General features: G+C 40.3%; 1 protein-coding gene across 2 annotated transcripts in view; it reads right to left on the bottom strand.

Moving 5' to 3' along the window:
• The window catches only part of TTC8 (tetratricopeptide repeat domain 8), a 47,510-nt gene that overhangs the window by 2,160 nt on the left and 22,481 nt on the right, over positions 1 to 22,869 (bottom strand). The window contains exons 8-14 of one of the 2 annotated variants that reach the window (XM_076345252.1): positions 18,767 to 18,852; positions 16,700 to 16,787; positions 12,845 to 12,955; positions 6,159 to 6,298; positions 4,716 to 4,890; positions 3,281 to 3,403; positions 1,368 to 1,451 (exon numbers count right to left, since the gene is read on the bottom strand). In XM_076345252.1, coding sequence (XP_076201367.1) covers positions 1,368 to 1,451; positions 3,281 to 3,403; positions 4,716 to 4,890; positions 6,159 to 6,298; positions 12,845 to 12,955; positions 16,700 to 16,787; positions 18,767 to 18,852 — 807 coding nt within the window. The remainder of the gene's footprint in view (positions 1 to 1,367; positions 1,452 to 3,280; positions 3,404 to 4,715; positions 4,891 to 6,158; positions 6,299 to 12,844; positions 12,956 to 16,699; positions 16,788 to 18,766; positions 18,853 to 22,869) is intronic. The other variant, XM_076345253.1, reaches the window with a different exon arrangement.

The raw sequence follows: 22,869 nt of genomic DNA, 5'->3' as shown, positions 1-22,869 counted from the left end.
TGGAAGATTTGTTCTTAAACTCCATAGAAGTTCTGTTGTATACGCAGGCAAAACACAACCGATCAGGCCTCTGTAAAAGCTGCAACTCCATGTGATCTCCTGCTTCCTCACAGAGAGGCACAACAGTGCTGGAGAGCTGATGTTGCTCCTCTGCTGCTTTTATAAGTGTGGTTTCACATTGTTCCCCACTTAGGGAACTTTATTTTTTCCTAAATAGCCATCATTTTTTGGAAGGAGGAAGTGTACATAAGGAGAGCATCTCAGAAAGCAGGTTCAGCAAAAAAAACTCCAAATGTTTGGGAACACATCTAGTAAAAGTGACAGCTCCTGGGTGGAAAGGGAGAAGCTATGGAAAGTGTCAGTAGGAGGCCTCTGTTGCCTGTGCATCAGTCAACACGGAGCTTCAGTGCAGCAAGAATTCTCTGAAGGGAAAGAAACCAGGGTCCTGGCCAGAGAAGTTATGTTTTGTGAACCATGGCCTTACACTGAATCTAAAGATTGCATTACCACACTGCATCAACAGCTAGCTGAGCTGGCCATCCATCTTCTCCCACAACCTATGCAGGTTCTTTGTGCAAAAGCTACGTAACAAGACATTTGCAGACTAGGATTTACTCCTTAATCAGTAAGTACAGAATGCAATTATTCAAAATCATCTTATGTTTCACAATGGAGAGGATACGCTTACAAATTAATGGGTTGTTCTCTCCTTGACGCATATACTTTAGTATCTGTAGGAGTTGGGCTGCCCACACAACACAGACTCCTAACAGAATCTTGAAGGTGTAGGCACAAGCAAAGGAGCAATTTTTTCTTGTGAAAAATATAAGGACTTGTACAAGTTTTTCCTTATTAACAGGAATGTTGGACACACTATTAATTCAGTGTCTGAGACACTCTGTATGAAACAAATTATTAACACACAAAATTCAAAGGTTGTAAAGCTGAAGAACAGACTTTCCTTTTGAGATCAGTAAGATCATGGGATAAATAAATGATATTCTTTTCTATAATTACTGATAAATCACATGATACTATTTCACTTCACGTTCTGAAAAAGCCAACGACTGTAAAGACTGTACATGGAATTGTTAACAGATTGTTCATCTTCTGGGCATTTGGAAAATTACAAAGTTACTTTATAGCTAGTTGGCCTCACTTATTCTCAAAAGCAAACATTTGAATGACTAATTTTACACACAAAGCTTCTGGGTATTAAAATGAAAAAGTAACTTTAGTTTTCCTTGAGTTTATGCACTCTCTATTCTTTTGTCTTACCTATTTGGAATTCTCAGTAATAACAATAAAAACCCAACTTCCCCACCAAGGCTCAATTTTTAGATTACAAGAATAGGATAGCGCATTACCTTCTCTGAGAGTATTGCAAAATTGAAGTGGGGCTCATACATATGAGGTGCTAAAGATGAAGCAGTCTGCAGCAAAGCTCTTGCCTATGTAGAGAAAGAAAGAAAAAATACAGTGAAATCTGTGAGGGAGGGAGGGTAACAAGAATCTAATGCAATTTTCATCATTCTTAAAAGAAATCATCCTGTGTTTTCTTTACTAGGCCTTTACTAAGAAAGCCATCTTCAACTATGTATGAGTTACACCAATAGTACATTTAGGCATAATGCAGTTTAATAGCATTGAAATGAATAAGACTCTTGGTTGAGTCAGAAAAAACATGTTGGGACTTATTCAATTAAGCAATTCAGTTCTAAACACTGAACAGACTATATTAATTGAAAAAAAAAGTATTTAAAGTCCCACCCCGCTGTATTTATCTGTTGTCTCTGACAGCGCTGTCTTAAGCATCCCTGGAAAGCCTAAATTTTATCATAAAAATGACAGTCTTCACACTCAAAAATTTCAATAAAATTAACTCTTTTTTTCTGACTAGCAAAATAGTAGCATTAAAAACTAATGAAAAATTAAGTATCAGAATGTGCATTTTCATGCTGTAAATCCAATACAAAATTAAGGTCAACTTGTGAATGCTTTTACTAAAAAATTGAGAACTTCAGGGGAAAAAAACCCTGATCTTTTAAAAGCAAAAGTATCTGTAAACTGTTCGGGAAGGCAGAGTTAAGAACTTATTAAAACTCCCTAAATCTGACAACTCTGAGTACATACAACAGTACTTATGGAAGAATATTGTGAAATAAAATAAAATCCAAGATAAGCAAAATATCTTCACATTTTTTATTCTTCTGTGCATAATTTTATTGCCATGATGATCCTGATTTTTCATTATCCATGTGATACAATAAGAAAATAGAAAATTTTAAGCTAAAACCTAAAATAGACAGGAAACGATTATAATGGAAAGGCTCTGCAGTGCTAATTATTAGTAATCACAACCTCCACAACTGGACATAAGTTCCACCTAGGAATTAAATGTCTGTAAATTTACTGATTATGAAACTGAAACTAAACCCAAAGTTTATTTGTCACTGGAAACATTCAGTGCTGGGTTCATTTCAGTGTTTCCATGGCAATTGCTAGGTTATCTGAATACAGTGAACTTTGAGAACTTGCTCTTAAAAAAGGTATTTACAAGTCTTTATATTGTATTGTAGCTCTCTGATGTATATATGAATCCATCAAAATAGGCTTGCTCCCGTAAGGAATAAAACAAACCCACAGTAATTCGAACTGTCCAACAAACGCGTATTAATTTTCCCTGTGTGTGTATAAAAAATGAATGCCTTTAATCCACTGTGCATGTCAATTATACATCTAAGCGCAATACAACTTAGTATACTCACATTAGGTAAGACGAACCACCAAGCTTACTGACGCAAAAGTATTTATCAAGAACCTGCTGCTTTGGGACAAAACTCTAAAGCAATCTCCTTGTTGAAAAAAATCTTCTAAGAGCTGATCTGATTGCTGTCTTCTGCCACCCAACAAAAGTGTATTACCTACATTTATAAGCTGAATATATAATCAAAGTTGTAATTTAAGTGATGATTACAGAGTGATAGGATTTGTTTTGGGTATCAACTTAGAAAAAAGATCTCAAAAACTGCAAAGCCACTGTAAACCTTGTTTGTCTTTGATGAACCATTCGGATATGCCTAAGAATGAGCAGTTTAATGGGAGATGGCATGGCAACGTGGAGGTTACACTGAAACACACATAAAAGTTATCCGTATCTTCTGCCTGTAATAGTAAGTTAGACATTCATATGATGCCTCCACCTCAGGAAAGTGACACATTTCTTAAGTACAAAAGGGCCAAAGCAAGCATTCTGCTTAGGCTGAGATTCAACACCAACCTGTTCAATGTGACCTTTTTGCATTTCCAGCACAGCCAAGTTGTTGTAAGCTTCCGCATAATCGTTATTGTTGACTAATGTTAGCTTGAAACACTGGTAAGCCAGATTCAGGTCTCCTATCCCCTAAAAGTAAGATTGTATTTTAATTTGTGAAAAGACTGGAAACAACATGCATCTGTTTTGTTGTCTGGAGTATCTTTTCACCCACAGGTACTACCATGGAATACAAATTACAATAAAAACACGCTGATCAGAACCACACGTGCTTTCTTCCCAGACCCTCTCATTTGCTTCTTATTCTTCCTCCAGACAGAGTTGTTTCTCCCCAGCACAGAATTCCATGCTCCAAGTGATACTCACTTCATCTAATTTAACTTTTAGATGACTAAAGTGTCATCTAAAGACTACACTATCTGCTACTGTCTATAGTAGGGTAAGAAAAACAGAGATGTCTCCAGAGGGGAAGTCATCTTGCCTCTCTGTCTCTACACAGATTAAAAAAAATCACATATAAGCCTAGTTTTTAGAAGATAAAAATTAAGGGAGATTAATTTCTTTGTATGGAGCAGCTGACTACTCTTTAATGCTCTAGTGTTATGACCAACGCTGATACAGCATCGGGTTAAACGTTAAAAGTGACAAATGCTGAAAAATATAGGCACAACAAATTTCAGTGTTTTAGGCAGTGTAAATTAACGTGTTTATCCTAGTTGCAGTGCAATCAAGATGAACAGTTGAGTTTCTCTCTGACTTAAGTTAAAGCATAATCAGCATTTGAAGGCAACTCATACTAGAATGCTGCCAAAAACTTTATTCAGTAACCTTATTCTAGGCACGCAGCTACACAGAATCTAACACAACTTCTGGAAGAGCATCTGCAAAAATGGGCAATGAATGCAAATTAGTGTAGAAATTTAACAAACTTTATCACACAATTACACAATATTTCTACAGCTGCCTGTAAGACAGAGGAACATGCCTTCTCAACTATAACATACATAGTGCTTTAGTGTCTGCTACGTGCTGCTGAATATGTATTTTTGTGACAACAGAATTGGTCTAATGCTTCATGTAACACAAATAACAGCTCAGAGAAAAATATCTTGAACTCAATTTTTTTGCCAGATTAGCTTGTATTGCAGCAAAGGCCTTCAAGGGCTGCACGTGTTGAAATTTTTTTAGACAGAAGGGACGGTGGGGAGGGGGCATCTTTCAGCAGGAGTAAGCCACATTCTGTGAAGAGGTACAGGACTTTTTTCTTTCGCCTCTTCTCCTCTACTTAAGTGCAAATAAACCTTTGACCTGTACCACACTTTATCCTGTACACTATTGGGTTTCATATTTCAAAGTAGGGCAATGACTCCTTCCTAGTTATTCTTTTTCCAGTTTTTGTAAAATTATATTTATTCAGAAAGGTTGTTAATGTTCTTCATACCACAGCCACGTGTCCCAAGTTGTACCACACATCTGCTGTCTCCTCCTCATTTTCAGCCAAAAACAGTGCACGTTCAAATGAAGATAGTGTCATATCATATTGCTGGGCATAGAAGCAACAGAGGCCCAGATTGTTAAAAAGTTGGCAGTTATAAACACCCATCTGCAGGAGCCGTCTAGATTGAAAGAACACATTTAATTTATTTTTTTAGATTAATTTCAAGTAAGAGTTCTATTCGAAATGACAAAGTTCTCTCCTCCTTTCTCCCTATTCTGAGAGGGTGTAATAATCAAGTGTCATAGTCTTACACTTGGTAAAAGTTTCATGAATGGCAGCGCGGGGCATTTCTGATTAGTAGAATCAAAGCTGTGCAAAAGTCTTCGTGTAAATTAGATAACATGTCTTTTTGACTGTGCCACATGATCTGACTTTACTGTAAGACAGGGCTGTACACAGACTTTCTCCATTTCCTCTTTCCAATTCCTCAACCTCAATCAAGCTGTAATTTGTTGCAGTTACTTTTTATAACTCTTCAGACTGCATTTTTTTGCTTGATTCCTGTCCTTCAGCACTGATCTAACCAGTACTAGTACATCTACTATGTGAATCTACATTAATCTTAACATTTGAAACATAACTCAGATTTTGATTCAAATTTATGTTGTTTAATGTGTTTTTTAGAATGGAGATGTTTTATAAAAATTCTGTTTATTAATATTCATAGGAAAAACAGATATGCTAAGAGGGCCAGGGAAAACGAGGGCTGCTGTCTGTAGCATGACTGAGAGTTTCTGAATCTAAAGCATAAAAGAGCTCAGGTCCAACAGAAATGAGATGGTAGGGCTTATATTGATTTAATCTGCTCTTAGACTTAAGAACACAAGTCAGGCTCCTTTGCACTCTGACTGTATTGAAATAAAAAGCAAGCAGCATCGTTTAACACTATCTTTTTATTGCTTTCAGCAAAACATGGGGGAACCCCAGCCCACATTCAAGTAAGGGATTTTCTGATCACAACTGCTCGTGACTTCAGGTGGAGTTTTTCAAAGACTACTCTTTTTCAAAGTGCTAAATAGGAAGTCCACGTGCCTTCTGAATGCAACTGAAGTTGAGACTAAGGTCCAGTGTTCTCAAACTGCCTCATGCTGTGAAAGATCATTTCTTGTTTATTAATCAAATAATAACTGTTTTGATAATATTTGTTGATACTTCTACATATGCCACATGTAATGATGATGAGTTTTTAAGAGAGAGATGTAATTATCACTGGCCGAGAAGATATGGTATGCTGATTTTATGGTGATATTTGTCCAAATGCTCAATCATCCTCGCATGACAATCTCCTAATATTCTTTTCTTTCGCTATCAACATTACAAAAATCAACCCTTTATATTACCCTCCCACGTGTTCAGTTCCCTCTCCCTCCCCACAAGTGTAGATACCTATAAAAGCGCAGAGCTATCTCGGGCTGGTCTGAATAAAAATGGTTGCTGCCAATGCATGCAATGGCTTCCACGTGAGTATTGTCTTGTTTTAAGACGTCTTTATAGTACTCTGCAGCCAAGGAGATATTGTTCATTTCCTATACAATTAGAAAAAATTCAGATTACTTCTACATTTTATCACCGATTTTTATCATAAAACTTATTAAAATGTCAATCTACTGAGTGCTTTATCTATGCCCTGTACAGTACTTAACTGAGGTTAATTATGTATGCTCTTGCAGTTCTCTGATCATACAATGCAACACCACCAACTGGCATCTTCACAAGTGACACACACATCCACAAGAACGCATATTAATTTATCAGTGGTAGCTGTACCTGTCATTAACTCTATGCCATAGCTACAAAAAGAGATTTATTTCATAGAATCATAGAATAGTTTGGGTTGGAAGGGAGCTCTAAAGGCCATCTAGTCCAACCCCCCTGCCATGGGCAGGGACAGCTTCAACTAGATCAGGTTGCTCACAGCCCCGTCCAACCTGACCTTGAATGTTTCCAGGGATGGGGCATCCACCACCTCTCTGGGCAACCTCTGCCAGTGCTTCACCACCCTCAGCGTAAAAAATTTCTTCCTTATATCTAGTCTATATCTAATCCCCTTTCGTTTAAAGCCATTCCCCCTTGTCCTGTCGCAACAGGCCCTGCTAAAAAGTTTGCCACCACCTTTTTTATAAGCCCCCTTTAAGTACTGATAGGCTGCAAGAAGGTCTCCCCAAAGCCTTCTCTTCTCCAGGCTGAACAACCCCAACTCTCTCAGCCTTTCTTCATAGCAGAGGTGTTCCATCCCCCTGATCATTTTCGTGACCCTCTTCTGGACCCGCTCCAACAGGTCCGTGTCTTTCTTATGCTGAGGGCTCCAGAGCTGGACGCAGTACTCCAGGTGGGGTCTCACCAGAGCAGAGCAGAGCAGAGGGGCAGAATCACCTCCCTCGACCTGCTGGCCACGCTTCTTTGGATGCAGCCCAGGATACGATTGGCCTTCTGGGCTGCGAGCGCACATTGGTGGCTCATGTCCAGCTTTTCATCCCCCAGTACCCCCAAGTCCTTCTCGGCAGGGCTGCTCTCAAACCCCCAGCCTGTATTGATACCAGGGGTTGCCCCGACCCAGGTGCAGGACCTTGCACTTGGCCTTGTTAAACCTCATGAGGTTCACAGGGGCCCACTTCTCCAGCTTGTCCAGGTCCCTCTGGATGGCATCCCATCCCTTGGGCACGTCAACTGCACCACTCAGCTTGGTGTCACCTGCAAACTTGCTGAGGGTGCACTCGATCCCACTGTCTATGTCATTGATGAAGATATTAAACAGTACCGGTCCCAATACAGACCCCTTGTGGGACGCCACTCATCACCAGTCTCCATCTGGACATTGAGCTGTTGACCACTACCCTCTGGATGCGACCATCTAACCAATTCCTCACCCACCGGACAGTCCACCCATCCAATCCATACCTCTCCAGTTTAGAGAGAAGGATGTTGTGGGGGACCGTGTCAAAGGCCTTACAGAGGTCCAGATAGACGACATCTGTAGCCCTTCCCGTGTCCACTGATGTAGTCACTCCATCCTAGAAGGCCACTAGGTTAGTCAGGCAGGACTTGCCCTTGGTGAAGCCACGCTGGCTGTCTCGACTCACCTCCCTGTCCTCCATGGGCCTTAGCATAGCTTCCAGGAGGATCTGTTCCATGATCTTCCCAGGCACAGAGGTGAGGCTGACTGGCCTGTAGTTCCCCGGGTCTTCCTTTTTTCCCTTTTTAAAAATAGGCGTTATGTTTCCCCTTTTCCAGGCAGTGGGAACTTCGCCGGACTGCCACGACTTCTCAAATACGATAGATTGTGGCTTAGCAACTTCATCCGCCAGTTCCTTCAGGACCTGCGGATGGATGTCATCGGGTCCCATGGACTTGTGCACCTTCAGGTGCCTTAGATGGTCTCGAACCTGATGTTCTGCCACAGTGGGCGGCTCTTCATTCTCTCAGTCCCTGCCTTTGCCTTCTGCGGCTTGGGCGGTGAGGCTTGAGCACTTGCCGGTGAAGACCGAGGCAAAAAAGTCATTGAGTACCTCTGCCTTCTCTGTGTCCCGCGTAACCAGGTCTCCCATTTTGTTCCAGAGAGGGCCCACATTTTCCCTCATCTTCCTTTTATCCCCAACGTACCTACAGAATCTTTTCTTGTTGCCCTTGATGTCCCTGGCCAGATTTAATTCTATCAGGGCTTTAGCTTTCCCAACCTGATCCCTGGCTGCTCGGACAATTTCTCTGTATTCCTCCCAGGCTACCTGTCCTTGCTTCCACCCTCTATAGGCTTCCTTTTTGTGTCTGAGTTTGTCCAGGAGCTCCTTGTTCACCCACGCAGGCCTCCTGGCGTTTTTGCCTGACTTCCTCTTTGTTGGGATGCATCGCTCCTGAGCTTGGAGGAGGTGATCCTTGAATATTAGCCAGCTTTCTTGGGCCCCTCTTCCCTCCAGGGCTTTGTCCCATGGCACTCTACCAAGCAGATCCCTGAAGAGGCCAAAGTCTGCTCTCCTGAAGCCCAGGGTAGTGAGCTTGCTGTGCGCCCTCCTCGGTGCCCTAACGATCTTGAACTCCACCATTTCGTGGTCACTGCAGCCCAGGCTGCCCTTGAGCTTCACATTCCCCACCAGCCCCTCCTTGTTGGTGAGAACAAGGTCCAGCATAGCACCTCTCCTCATTGGCTCCTCTACCACTTGGAGAAGGAAGTTATCATTGACGCATTCCAGGAATCTCCCGGATTGCTTATGCCCTGCCGTGTTGTCCCTCCAACAGATATCGGGGTGGTTGAAGTCCCCCATGAGGACCAGAGCTTGTGAGCGTGAGGCTGTTCCTATCTGTCTATAGAGGGCCTCATCCGCTCAGTCTTCCTGGTCAGGTGGCCTGTAGCAGACCCCCACCGTAATGTCACCTGTCCCTGCCTTCCCTTTAATCCTGACCCACAAGCTCTCGGTTGGCTCCTCATCCATCCCAGGCAGAGCTCCCTGCACTCCAGCTGGTCATTGACATAGAGGGCGACACCCCCTCCTCATCTCCCCTGCCTGTCCTTCCTAAAGAGCCTGTATCCCTCCATCCCAACACTCCAGTCATAGGAGCCATCCCACCACATCTCCGTGATGCCAATAAGGTCGTAGCCCTGCAGGCGTGCGCACGTCTCTAACTCCTCTTGTTTATTCCCCATGCTACATGCGTTTGCATAGAGGCATTTAAGTTGGGCCCCCGATGAAGCTGTCTTCCTGGCTGGAGTTCCTTTGTGCTGCTCTTCAGGCGCTCTCCTGCTGACCTGTGTTCCTTCTCCGGGCTCTGGGCACCTACTGCTGGCCCTGGCATCAAACTGGTAGGAGTGGGATGGACTGAGGTTCCCCTCCCCCGGCACGTCTAGTTTAAAGCCCTCTTCTCCAGCTTGGCAAGCCTATGACTGAAGATGCTCTTCCCCTTCTCTGACAGATCGACCCCGTCAGCCCCCAGTAGACCAGGTTTCTCAAAGCAAGTCCCATGGTCCAAGTAGCCGAACCCCTGGCTGTGGCACCAGTCCTGTAACCATTTGTTGACTCGCCAGATTCGACTGGCCCTTTCAAACCCCTTCCCTTTGACCGGCAGGATTGATGAAAAAACTACCTGCACTCCTGAGTCCCTTACCGCCGCTCCCAGGGCTCTGTAGTCCTTCTTGATAGTCCTCAGACTGCTCCTGGCTGTGTCACTGGTGCCCACGTGAAGCAGCAGCAGCGGATAATAGTCAGTGGACTGTACGAGGCTTGGTAGCCTCTTGGTGACATCCCTGATGCGAGCCCCTGGTAAGCAGCACACCTCTCTAGAGAGTGCGTCCGGTTGGCAAATGGGTGCCTCCGTACCTCTCAGAAGAGAGTCGCCTACTACTATCACCCGTCGCCTTTTCTTAGTTGTGCTGGTTGTTATACGGGGGGCAGATCAGGCTGCATCACTCAGCTCCAGTGCTTCTCCTGGTGTGACAGTACTTTCCTCTTCAGCCTGCAGAGTGGTGAAGCGGTTCTGCAAGGGCACCTCAGGCTTCGGGGGGAGTCTCTTCCTCCTGCTGGTCCTTGCCTTTGCAACCGTCCATTCTTCTGCATTATTGGCCCACTTGCTCCCTTCTGCATGTGCCGGTGGGGGAGTGTTTGGCCGTGGGCTGGAGGTCCGCTGCAGACTGCGCTTGGAACCAGCTATCTAGCTCCTTCTCTGCCTCCCTGATGTTACGCAGCCTTCTCACTGCCTCCTGCAGCTCAGCCACCTGCTGCAGGAGGCCCTCGACCTGGTCACACCTTTTGCAGGCAGGTCTGCCGCCTGTCCCTACCCCAGGAGAGAGGTCTGGGCACTTCCTGCAGCCGGAGGTCTGCACTGCAGCCTCTCCCTTCAGCAGTTCCATCTGCGTGGAGGCATCGGCCGCCACTGGGGTAGGTGGTGCAGACCCCCCAGCTGGAGCCGCGGCCTTTACCCTCAGACGAGTGCCCACCATTCTGCCTTGAGGGTCAGGTAGGATGAGTGCCCTTGACCTGTGCCCAGTTGCTGGGTTATGTGCACGCTAAGTCCCCCACTCGGCCCGTGGAATGCCTCTCCTTCGAAGAGGCGCCCTCCCTGCGCGCCCTCCCTCGCTAACTGCCACGCAAACTGCTGCGCCACGCCCTGTTTGTCCATCCTGGTCACAGCGCTCCTGGTGGCTGCCTTGAGTGGGAGTGGGGGGTGGCAGCCATTACTCCTGGCCCCGCCCATGCCTCATCAGCCACCCCCGTGAGAGCTGCCGGCTCCCGGCGGGTCCCTGCACTCCCCTGTGGGTTCCCCGGCTCAGGACACCCCCCTGTACGCTGCGATCCACCGCTCCGCGGCAGGACGCACCTGCACTCGGCTCTGCGAGTTGCTTTTTACTTTTTAGAAAAAGAGGTTGGTCAGAAGCGTAGCATGTGCAATAGGCATTTGCTACCTTTTGCACAATGCCTTGTGATACACAGCGCTGTGCAGTCGTTTTCCCAGTATGGTAACGTACAGTATACTTATTTCCCCAGCCAATGTCTCAATTATTTTCAATGCTTGTAAGTCAACTCATGAATTGCTCTGAGCACAAATGAGAATATAATTGCATATGAAGAATTATTACGTGCCTCTGAAAACAGGAATCATGGATTTATTACCAAAATTTGTACTAGCTAGGATATGCCAGTTAAGAGAACTATATGGTATAAAAATATATGCTTGGATGTATGCTACTTGGAAGATGAATTAGGGTGACCTCATTGCTGTAAACAATGTCACACTGTTTCTGAGGAGCGCAAGTCAGCAGAGGACTCTGTCCCACATCAGAAGAAATAAATTAAAAGACCAAAACACACTTCTGTGTTTAGAGAGGATTAATTTCTACCTGTGTGCTGTAAATACACTGTACTTTCAACATGACTAAAGAATGCTTTTATTTAACCTCAGCAGCATATTTAGCTATGAAAAAATGTATTTCCTTTGATTAAAAGAAATAGTACTAAGGCAGTCCCTTTAAAAATAATGGGTTTTTTAAAACCAAACCAAAAAAGGTCTACAACTCTTCCTACTGTCAAAAGGTAGTGACAGAGAAGAAAATCTCTGAGTAAGATGCCTGATGCATATATTCCACTTGTGAGTCTATGTAATGAGAACAGGCCTGTGCTGCAGTACAAATCTTTGCTAATGAAGCTATAATCCTGCACTCAGGTACCAGTGCAAAACTAGATCCTGTCAACTATATGCTGCCCTTTAATAATTCCTTACAGGGTTATGCAATGTTATGTATGGTTCTGCAAAATAACATCCATATTAAAAACTGTTCAACAATTCAGAAAGAAAAGCCTCCAAAAATTATGCAGCTGTTTTCTTCCTTGCTGAAGGACAAAAAGGATTTAATATGAAAATGGATTAATGCTTAGGGGTTAGATGAGAATGATGAGAACAGGAAAGAATGCCAAGTATGAATGTAGACAAAAAAAAAAAAATTGTGACTTTGTTTAAAATGTTTGTTCTGGAATAGCATCATTACCAACTTTCAGTGAAAAACAATATTAAGTCCACTGTTTGACATGAAATACACACTTTTAAAATACAAAATACATGGTTACCAAGCTAAAATGAAACTACTTTAAAACTAATCCTACTTAAAATAACATCTATTTCCTAAACTAGGAAACATTCACACTCCAACTGTTCTCACTGGCTTAAGAAACTAACAATAACACATAGCGCTAGTAAAGACAACATTGACGAGAAGGCTATTTTGCTATTGAATCCTGCTAGCAGGCTGTTGGTGACTTGAGCAGTTTTAGTACCATAAAACATAGATAAACTAGACCTAGCTACATGGACAACATCTGGACCACTTGACTTAACATGGACTTGCTTCTGTGTGTCAAGGGTAAATAGGGTCTCACTAGTGTGATTAACCATTTAAACAAATAAGTCTGCAAGGCTCCCCTGACATTACTTTGGTATCTTTGTGTGTAATGTTACCTGTTTTGCATTAGTGATACCGAAAATCAACGTAGTTAATTTTTGATGACCTTACAGTTATATTCAACTATTGGCTCTTTTTTCTTGCTCAGGCAGCTAACCTTGGCCATAATAAGGATTGTATAGTGGGTGCATACCTCGTAGATTCTGGCAATTCCACAAGTAAGAGTCACTTCTCCAGGAAATCGATCTAACCCTTGCTTGAAAAGGTTCAAAGCTGTTACAGGCTGATCCAAGCGCACATACACCTAAGCAAATAAAAAGTGTATATAAATGTCAAATGTCTGACTTTTATACTTCTACTGCTGTTTGACAAGGGAGATAAATAAAAGGGATGACACCTCCCTTTATGCAGTAAACCGTTAGCTGAGACAGTGAATAATACTGGGAAAATAATGGAGTGAATACGGAATAAATCTCTGTAATGAAGATAAAATAGGCTAATTAAGATAATTAAATTTGCATGCATATCATCTAGACATTATTAATTCATCTGGGCATTACTAATAAACCAAAAAAGTATCTTGTCATTTATTATCATATCAAAATAATATACTTTGACACTGAGGTGAAGGTACCACCTTGAATATTTTCCTTTTTAATATATTTTTAAAAACTCATGATTAGGCTTGAAAGAACCGGATTTTCAGGTTGATAGTGCTGGAATACCAAAATATTTTACTTAGTCAAATAAGACTGCACTGCACAGAGCAGTGACACTTTCAAATTTCCTTACTGCTCTGCCATCCTCCCCTGTCACAAACAATAAAATCCCATAACAGAAAGAGGGCAGTTTGGTCTCTGTGATTTTGGCTTCTGTGTTGATTATGAACAATGTGTGATGTGGATAACGTTGTGTGAGAATTGGATAGGGGACATCAATGTGTTGATAGAGACCACCTCTGCAGCTGTCTGAGAGTACAGCTCTAAAGTCCTCCTGTTGTGGGGTATGGTAAACAGAGCTACAGCAAAGGAAAAAACCCCACACACCTACTTTGGGAAACTAGGTGGCTAGAGCGATTAATCTGTCTCCCACTGAGTGGAAAAGTGTTTTGAGTGCTCCTGTAGGATAAATATTACATTAAATAGTGTTAATACTTGATATGACTAAAAAAGGGAAAGCATCTGTGACTGGTATCCTGACACAAACATTTTGTGATGCAATGTAAGAAAAATATCAACATTAATGGAACACCTGAGAAACCTCCAAACACATTTTCTGCTTCTGCCCTTGAGCTTCATGGACTTTTGAGTGCCAACAATCAAAATACTAGTTAAAGTTCTTTATTTGCATCCCTATAGATATATACTGCTGTAGACATTTGCAAAGAATTCTTTCCTATGACCACTCAAGTGACATTCTTAATTGTCAAAGAGCTGTCGGCTGTGAGTGCCTCCTTAGTAAAGGGACTGCCATTTCAAGTGGATCACTGACAAAAAGAAAAAAACTACAGGCAATTTTTCCCAGTCATTTTGCCAATGTCACTTGCATTTCCTGTATTAAGCTAGAAAACTAATTCCTTCTTGTGAAAAGCAATAACAGAGCAAGGGGTTTGGCTTTTTTGGGGGGCATGGTACTTGGTAGACTAGGACTGCACTAATGACACCACCAATTAATATGCTTTAAATCAATTTACTCCTAATGCACTCTATCTGGGCATGTTGCTGTATCTAAAAGAGACTTCAAGTCATTTGCTACAGTTTTTCATTTATAAACCATGCAGCCATTTCTGATGAATTTTATGTCTGCATTAAATTTTAAACTTTAAGTAATTGTCTCTGTTGTGACTGTCATGCTCCTTATTTTCTTCTAGCAACAGTTTTCTACAACTAAATTACTCTGTAAAGAGTTTCAGTGGAAAGTACACAGATGAAAGAATACATGACAGCTGGGTATGACTTCTTAATTAAGAAGAACTTTGGCTGGTTGTTTCACTCCTAAGTACCACCTATGTGACTGACTTGTACAATTTATCCTAAATATGTGTAGTAAGCCAGTGCACACTGCCATACCTACAAATAATTTCGTATTTTCTTTGTTTGAACTGAGAGAAAATTTTAATTAGCTGTTTTTTTGTTTTGTTTGCTTGCTTGTTTTTTGACCTGATCTAGCTATGAAGCACAGCTATCTTCATGATCTTAGGAAAAAAATGTAAAAAATGGAGGACAGGAAACTCCACCAGATCGGCTCCTTTTTTATCTTTTTATGTTTGTTAATGAAGTATGTTTTCTGAGCATTATGACTCAAGTCTGCTCAGTTGCTTCATCTGGAGGTTCACTCCAAAGATGCACTCATTACAGATCCTCTGTGCAAATATTACGCTAAGGCAACACAGCCACAGTACTCTACTACGTAATTCCCATATCCAGTGGCATATCACACTGTCCATCTCTGCAGACTGTAGAGCTGCTGTCCAGATGACTGGCAAAAGAAATTAAAAGATAGGTGGGACAACTTCCACCTACTTGCAGCTGCTTTGGGGAGACCTGCTCTTTAAGAGTACTGTAGCTATAGTCATTAAGTTTTAGATGTTAAACGCAGAATGGCTCCATTTTCTTTTTGTATCTCTCTTATCTCTGCTAAAAATATCCCATTACCAGCTCTTCTGGATCATGAAATACTTTGTAACTTCTCAGCAGCCCCAACTTCTTTAAAGAAGTTTTCTTTTGGTCTTTTATCTTTTCATAAATTGCATTTCAAGGAAGAATTAGCTTTCAGGAAAAGATTTTTAAAAACCCAGATAGCTGTTGTAATAATGAATATAAACAGAAAACTAATTGGTACTGTAGTATCCGTCTGTTTGCACAGAACTTGATGCAATCCTATTATTTTTTTAATGGCTGCTTAACTCCAGTCTTATCTTTTCAGTACTGTCAGATTGAGCTATATCTCAGTGCCCTACTCTATTGCTTGTCCACCCACAGTCACTAAATCATGTTGTGAGATGCTTTATACTTGAGCAAGCTGGTCTATGCAGTGGGAGTTCAAATGCAGCTCCTACCCGAGCTAGTAATGATGTGGGGGGATGCATATCTCCCATAACTAACCACTGTTTGTTAATCCAATTACTCTGCCAATTTAATCACTCTGTAGCTCCGGTGTTTTGCAGAACGACTGGTAGTGACAGAAATCCAAAATTACTAAGCTCAGTTGAGTAAACTAACTCCAACTGCTGTACTGAAGACAAGTCTCCAGGTAGCAATGATGATCATTTAAATGCAAAACGTAAATTGCTCAAGAAATGTAAAGGTAAAGCAAGTATCATAGTATGACTATCTGAATTATCCACTAGTAGTGATGACTTTTGGATAGGCCTGTGACAGCTGGCTTAAAGGGAGCTGATAAAGAGCAACTGATTTCATCTCTTTCTAGGACAAGAGGAAGAAAAATGCAGTTTTAGTTTCTCACAGGCCACCTTTTCTTGAATGTCTTGGAAAATGTTTAGAGTCTGATGTGTACCCTGGTAAACAAGTAATTGTGAGGCTTAGCTGTGCCACTTTTTCTTTTAAAGCTTTTAATGCCTTTATTTTGACAGAACATTCTCTGTTTCAAGGTCTCTGCTTCCTTTAAGCTCACTTTGTTTTGATTTTGCTTGTGAAACTAGGATTTTGAGCTTCACTCTTCACTTACTGATTTATTGCATTAGTTTCCTAGGAGACCATATATAGCTACGTTGTTCTTCATACTGGAACTCCAATAATTCTTTAGCTATATAATCCTCATTGGAGTTTAGAGCAAAGAATACAGTAACGTAGGAGTTGTTTGGGTTTGTTTTTTTTTTAAAATGAAATCTGGAAGCTCCAAAATCTTTTTGTAAACTATAGTCTCAATTTCAACTGTTAGCATGTATTGTCTCAGGTCTATATGGAGATCACAGACTATTAAATTTAATGGCGTATCAAGCTCAATACTCAGCTATTCTGATGTATGGACTTCTCAGGGATAGTCTGGAATTTCACTTCATTCTTAAACAAGCAAATCTATGACTTACTTTTGCCAAATACAAGATTGTATCAACCATGTCCTGTTGCTTGAGAGCTGACTTAAATTGTTTTTCGGCTTCACGATATAATCCTAACCTAAAGAGACAACAGATAGATATAGAAGGTATTTGTTTGGTTGGGTTTTTTTAAAGAAAAACTTACTAAATAACGAAGCAGTGCACAATAAATCAAACATGAACTGCCCAAAAGCATACTTTAAGGTCATATATTTGTGCGCATGTTAACAAAACCCATGCTGTTAAATATATTAAAGTTACAAAGACAACCATTCAAAACTATGAAAAAGGCAAATTAATGAAATTTGGCCCCCTTTTGTACGTGCAGCCTTCTGGTACTAATTGAATAACGATGTACTCATTTTCATAGGACTCCTTCCTGTTCTTTGTACAGAATGGACAGTAGAAAATGAGCAATTAAAGTCACACCTCAACCTCTACCCACATGGTTTTGGAGCAGAATTTCCTCTCTCGTGACAAAGATCATGTAGATACTCTCCACTGTAAAGTTTAGGGAACGGTTAATCATCTCTAAACCACTTTCACCTAGCCTCGTATGGGAAATGGTGAAACTTCTGCTGCTGATATTAAAAATCTTTCACTGTGTGTTGGAAACATGCTGTATTGTAAATGGCACCACAGCTTAAGACCTTCCAAGCAGATCACTTGGGAGGGGGCAGTATATAGCACATGAACCTCACAGAAGTCTGCTTCATCTCAAAAGCATTTGTTTTGCGGTATTACTGTAGAACATTTTGCAGTAATCTATAAATGCTATATAGACCACAAAATTAAGAGGATTGTACCATTTCAACAACAGCAAAAAGGTACACTTTCTCATACGCAAATTGCCTTTTCTTTCCTTCAGCCAAAGATCACATATACTTGGTGAAGAAACACAAAACACAGCCAGAACAAGTCAGCCAAAACAAAGAAACACGGTCAATGGGGTCATAAGGTCATTTTGGATCCTGGAAGTACATGTGCCTGCTTGGATGCTTTAGTCTCTAAAACGCTATTCATAAAAATCCTGAAAGTGATGAATGACCTCTAAGCTAAAAAAAAAAAAAAAGAAAAAAAATCAGTCTAATCTTCTAAAGAATGGCAAATAAAAGTTAAGGATAGTGAAGAATTTCATTAGTTTGGGCATCTAAAAAGAAGCAATAGTTTCAAGCCAAGATACAACATGGAATTTTAAAGGGTTAACTGCTTTGTATTATCAGCCTGTTCATACAAGAACTGCTTATAGAATTGTAAAGACTGCAGATGATGCTTCAGTTTTTTAACAACCAATATGGTTCCATATGTTTTACATTCATGGGACAAACACATTGTAAAGAATGAAAGGGGGAGCTGCCTCAGTACTTGTTTGAATTATGGGAAGCAGGTTGTATCAGGAGGAGTTTCACCTGATTTGGTAGAACTGGCTGCTACAAGCTTAGCTAGATCCTCAGCAACCACTCTAAACTGCTTGCAACAAGCTCTTCTCCCCACTGTTGCCACTCTTTCCTTGGAAAGGCATATCGCTGCACAGTGTCGGGGTACTCCCAAGTCACTTGTATCAGCTGCTCGGGTATGGGGTGCCAGCCCTGAGGCCTTGGCATCTTTGGAACTGGTACTTCTTGCAAAATGTACCTCTGGCAGACAGTGTCTAATGTGAATATTTCATTTTTTTATTATTTCATCAATCTGAAGCCCTCATTGACAGTTAATTTCTCAAGATAATATTGTAATATTCATTTTGTGTGGTCTGTTTTAACAATAGTTCTTTGCATTTATTTACTGACTTTTGAAATAATGACTTTGAAACATATTAACAAAGGTGAAGATGCAACTAATTCAGTTACTTAAAGGTACTCTATGTTGATGCCTTTACCTCAAGCAGTTAAACATAATCTCCTTGTGGAGATTTAAAAGGAGATTTAACTGTAAGCACAGCGCTCTCCAACTAAATACCTACTCAACTATTTCTCGGTGTTCAGCATTGCGCAATACACCCAGCAGTTCAAGTCCTGCACTCATACTCACTGATCACAGAAGAAATGAACAACGGCTTACCTATAGTAGCACTTCCCAATTTGGACTTTCCACCACCAGTCCTTGAATTGTGCATGCTCAGTGGCAATGGCTGCCAAATCTAGAGCCTTCCAAAACAAACCCATCATCTTAACATTAATACCTTCAGTGTTTACACAAAGAAAAAGAACACGCAGTGAACAATGTAAAGATTTTTGTAAAGAGAAAATTTTGAACAAAAAGTCCTGGTAAACCTGAGGTGGGGGCACTGCTTTATGTTTACTATTTTTATAGCTTAGTGCATAAAGTAGCTGAAAGGATAATTTGTCCCTGTAAGAACATGTAATCCAAATAGCTTCTAGTAATTCAAAGAGAAAATATAAAATTAATTTGATCAGACTCCTGAAGTGCTGCCTCAGAATATATAGAATATTTGTGTAAGCCTTTTTTTTTTCACCAAGCTTCCCATCCTTGTTCACTAAAAGTTGCCAAAACCAAGTAAAAATATACTAAAATAAAGAAATCAGTTCAGCCAGTTTGAAATACTGTAGAAATTGTCATGTCATTGCTAATATCAGGCTGCCTCCACTTCTAGGAACTCTCAAATGTGTAGAGTAAGAAATACTTCTTCCTCTAAAAAGTCTATGATGTAAATAACTATTTTATGACAGGTAGGAAAAATAGATAAATATTCTAAGAAATAGATAGCTATTGAAGAGGGTGGAGGTCTAAAATCTCTTTTATGTGGTGTATTGGAAAAGTAGGTATGCTAATCAATGTGCTACCATCAGCCACGACAGACAGAATCTATGGCTTTTCATGGTTTAGCTGTAATTTCAACAATTCTGTTAAAACAAATAGATGTGTGTTCTGTACCAAAACCTACCAAAGAAGCAATTGTTAGTGTTCCTTTTTGTTAAATTCCTTTTTGTCTCAGAATGTATCAAAGCCATGCTATGTTTGTTACTTATATTTTAGGGATATCATCAGAAATAGTCTAAAAAGCTTTAACGCAGTATTTTTATAACAAAGAACTGACCCTTTTTTTGTTTTCATAAACGTTTTCCAGACCACAGAAATCAGAAACTAGCTATCTATTAGGAACAATATGGAAAAGTTCTGTGCACTGGCCACTCAGTAGCAGAGGAACCAGTAATTTCCAGGAAAAAAAATAATCTGAATAACTGAAATACTAGAAAGAGCCTAATTTAGTGACATCTACCTCTGGGTTTGATTCCTGTTCTTCCTGCTAGCAAAATGAGGCTGCAAGTAATCAACAGGTGTAGATTTGACACAGCGCAGCAAAGTCAGTGGAGCTATGACAACTCAGACAAGTTGCTCTCTTTTAGCTCTGTGAGAAAGAATAATTTGTTTTCTGTAGCAATTCAGGCTAAGGAGTTGCATTGATGCTGTCCTCAAAGAGAAAGAGACAGGTGTCATTCCCTGCCTCTGTGACAGGAGAGAGAACGCTGAGGAAAGCTTACAACTCTGAAGTCACTATTTCTTCCAGTTAGGTGGAATCCTTGAAGACCTCAGATGGCAGCTCTTATCTTGGTTGCCCTTTTTTTCTTAATGGCTTTGCAAATTGCACAACAGGGCCTCTGGACACTACAACTATAATGGGGAAGAAGTTTGCTTCAAGACAGAAATTACCGGTTTCCCTTCCAGACAAATACTTTCTTTCATCTGAAGGTATATAAGCAATTTTGTCCCAGTACTGGCAAAATTTGGGAAGGTAGTTGATGTTAACACATCAGTTACTTCTGTTGTGTTTACAAATGTAGAAGCAATGCGTGTGTCTGTCAAATATCACACCTGCTTCTAATGCAGCATGAGCAGCCACTTAAAATGAGTAAGGATCATACTGCAAATAATGTTCTTCAAAGAGCTTTCCTTAGAGTGCTCTGATGACAAGCATTCAAGGAGAAGGACTGAATTTCAAAAAACGATCCCTCCTGTAGCTACACATTCAGCTTTCTTTCTGGTACCCTAATTATTTCTGATAACTATTTTATGCAAGGCTAACAATTCTGGCTGCTATCGGAAAGTGGGAGCTAAGACTGCTTCAGGCTTAGCAGACACTAACATCAGCAGTTTATCTGTCGGTGCAGATCCTGAACTCTTACTGGGATCTTATTACTAACATCAAGAAACAAAGCATGACTTCATTTTGAAGTTAGTTTCTGAAATTAAGTCCTGTTTTTATACTTTCCCATTAAGGAAGTAGGAAAGGAGTAGGAAAATCCTGTTTCTGACACTTTACAAGTGATCACAAAAACTTTAATCCAAAAATATTACAAATGTCACCAACATTTCTAAAAAGTGTTTGCCTGAAAAGGCTTTGCGCATATCAATGTCAGCTTTTTGCATGCTAGTAGTTAGACTTTCTGCTGGTACTACAACAAAATCTTTTGACAATGTGGCCTTTGAAATGTTAGTAAATTGATTAAAATAGACTTTTAAAAGTCAAAACCTTCACCTTGCCATGTCAATACCAACTGCTAGCATATTTCAATTTCAGCTTGCTGCAAACTTTTTTTTTAATTGCACAGTTTAGGTAAAAATCAATGTTCAATCTGCACACCATGTTAATTTAAAACCAATCTACAATAGCAGTAGTAACTGTTATGCCTATCCTGCACTCCTGTGCATTGCTGAATGTTGGTGCAGTCGTATTAATAACTAGAAGGGAAAAACAGCATGGACTGTGGATTGGCAGATACTGGTATGTCCTTTTAAGGATTTTTGCTTCTAATGTACTTATCAGAAAAAAACCCACACTGATTGTCCCAAAAGTTTTAATAAGCATTAGGATATAACTCATCATCTGGAAATGCTGGTCAGCTGAAATTTTTACTTTATAGAGCACTTCACATAGTTACTCATGTATGCAGAAGTCCATTTCAATAACAGCCTTAGCCCTGGGAAGCCTTTCAGAACAAATTTATTTTACTCTCCGTTCTTATATTTGTGCAAATAAAAATAATAAAACCCCCCTAACACTTAGTGGGTTTTCTGTTTAAAAAAAAAAGTTTTTCTTAAAGAACGAATCAGAGCCATTACTTTCCTTAGCTGAACTTATAACTAAGACTTCCAAATTGTCTACCAGCTGTAACTCAGTATAAAACAGCTTGCAGGGTTGTGGTAATTTACTGTTGTATTGCAAAATTAAATTGATAAATGTACATTTGTTTGAAACTTAGTAATTTCATACATAGTACTGTATGCACCAAGAAATTAGATAGATGGAAACGATAGCAAGTGTCTGCAAAGTTCTTGACTAAAGTCTTATTTGTAGACAAATCAACACAGGATATATAAGATAGCTGACTAAATGACATTAGCCATAGTCAATTTAACACAATTTCTTTTGGTGAGCGTCTTCCAGATTTCTAGTTTGTAAATCTAACATAATTCCATTATAAATAGATTTCTATCAGAGAGTATAAACTTCAGAGTATTAGGAAGAACTAAGGACATATCAGAGGTCATGACTTATAGCTCCAAGTATATATTGTACACTTATTGTTCTTCCTCAGGACAAAGTGTCTTGTCATCATTACCCACCTGTGAATAATGGCAGAATATGATGTCACAGTCTACTGCTGAAAAAAGTAGCAGCTGAACTATTTCTGGACAGGTCTTTTAAACTGCCCTGCTCTTACAGCATTTAGCCCATAAAACGGCTTTTAGAAATAGCTCAAGGGGTACAGAAAGTCAGTTATTAAGTATATGTGTTCAAAAGGAAACAAGTCAAGAACAATAATGGATAGGGTAATGGTCATTTCTTCAGAGATGTGTTTAATTTTTCATTAAATAAGATGAAAGACTTCTGAATACATTTTCAAGTGCTGAAAAAGCTCAGCGCTTCTCTCTTCTTCTTGCATCCCCACATTTCTGATAATTGATAGATTACAGATGTATTTACTTTTAATTTGAACCGAGTTACTAGCATTATTTGTCCAGTTGAATGCACACTGATTAATGATATTTTTCAACTGAAATTGCCGAGGCTTTTTTTTTTCTTTCTATATACTGGCTGAATATGAAACAGAAGATAAATAATAAACCTGCCTTTGCTTCTTAAATAATAATGCAGTTGAGAACAGTACAGACTGTTCCAGATCAGCACAGTGACAAAGGAA

Source organism: Aptenodytes patagonicus, chromosome 7, assembly GCF_965638725.1.
Source record: "Aptenodytes patagonicus chromosome 7, bAptPat1.pri.cur, whole genome shotgun sequence".
In the NCBI taxonomy this organism is placed as follows: Eukaryota; Metazoa; Chordata; class Aves; order Sphenisciformes; family Spheniscidae; genus Aptenodytes; species Aptenodytes patagonicus.
The sequence above is the reverse complement of the archived record's forward strand: the minus strand, read 5'-3'. Positions and strand labels throughout refer to the sequence as shown.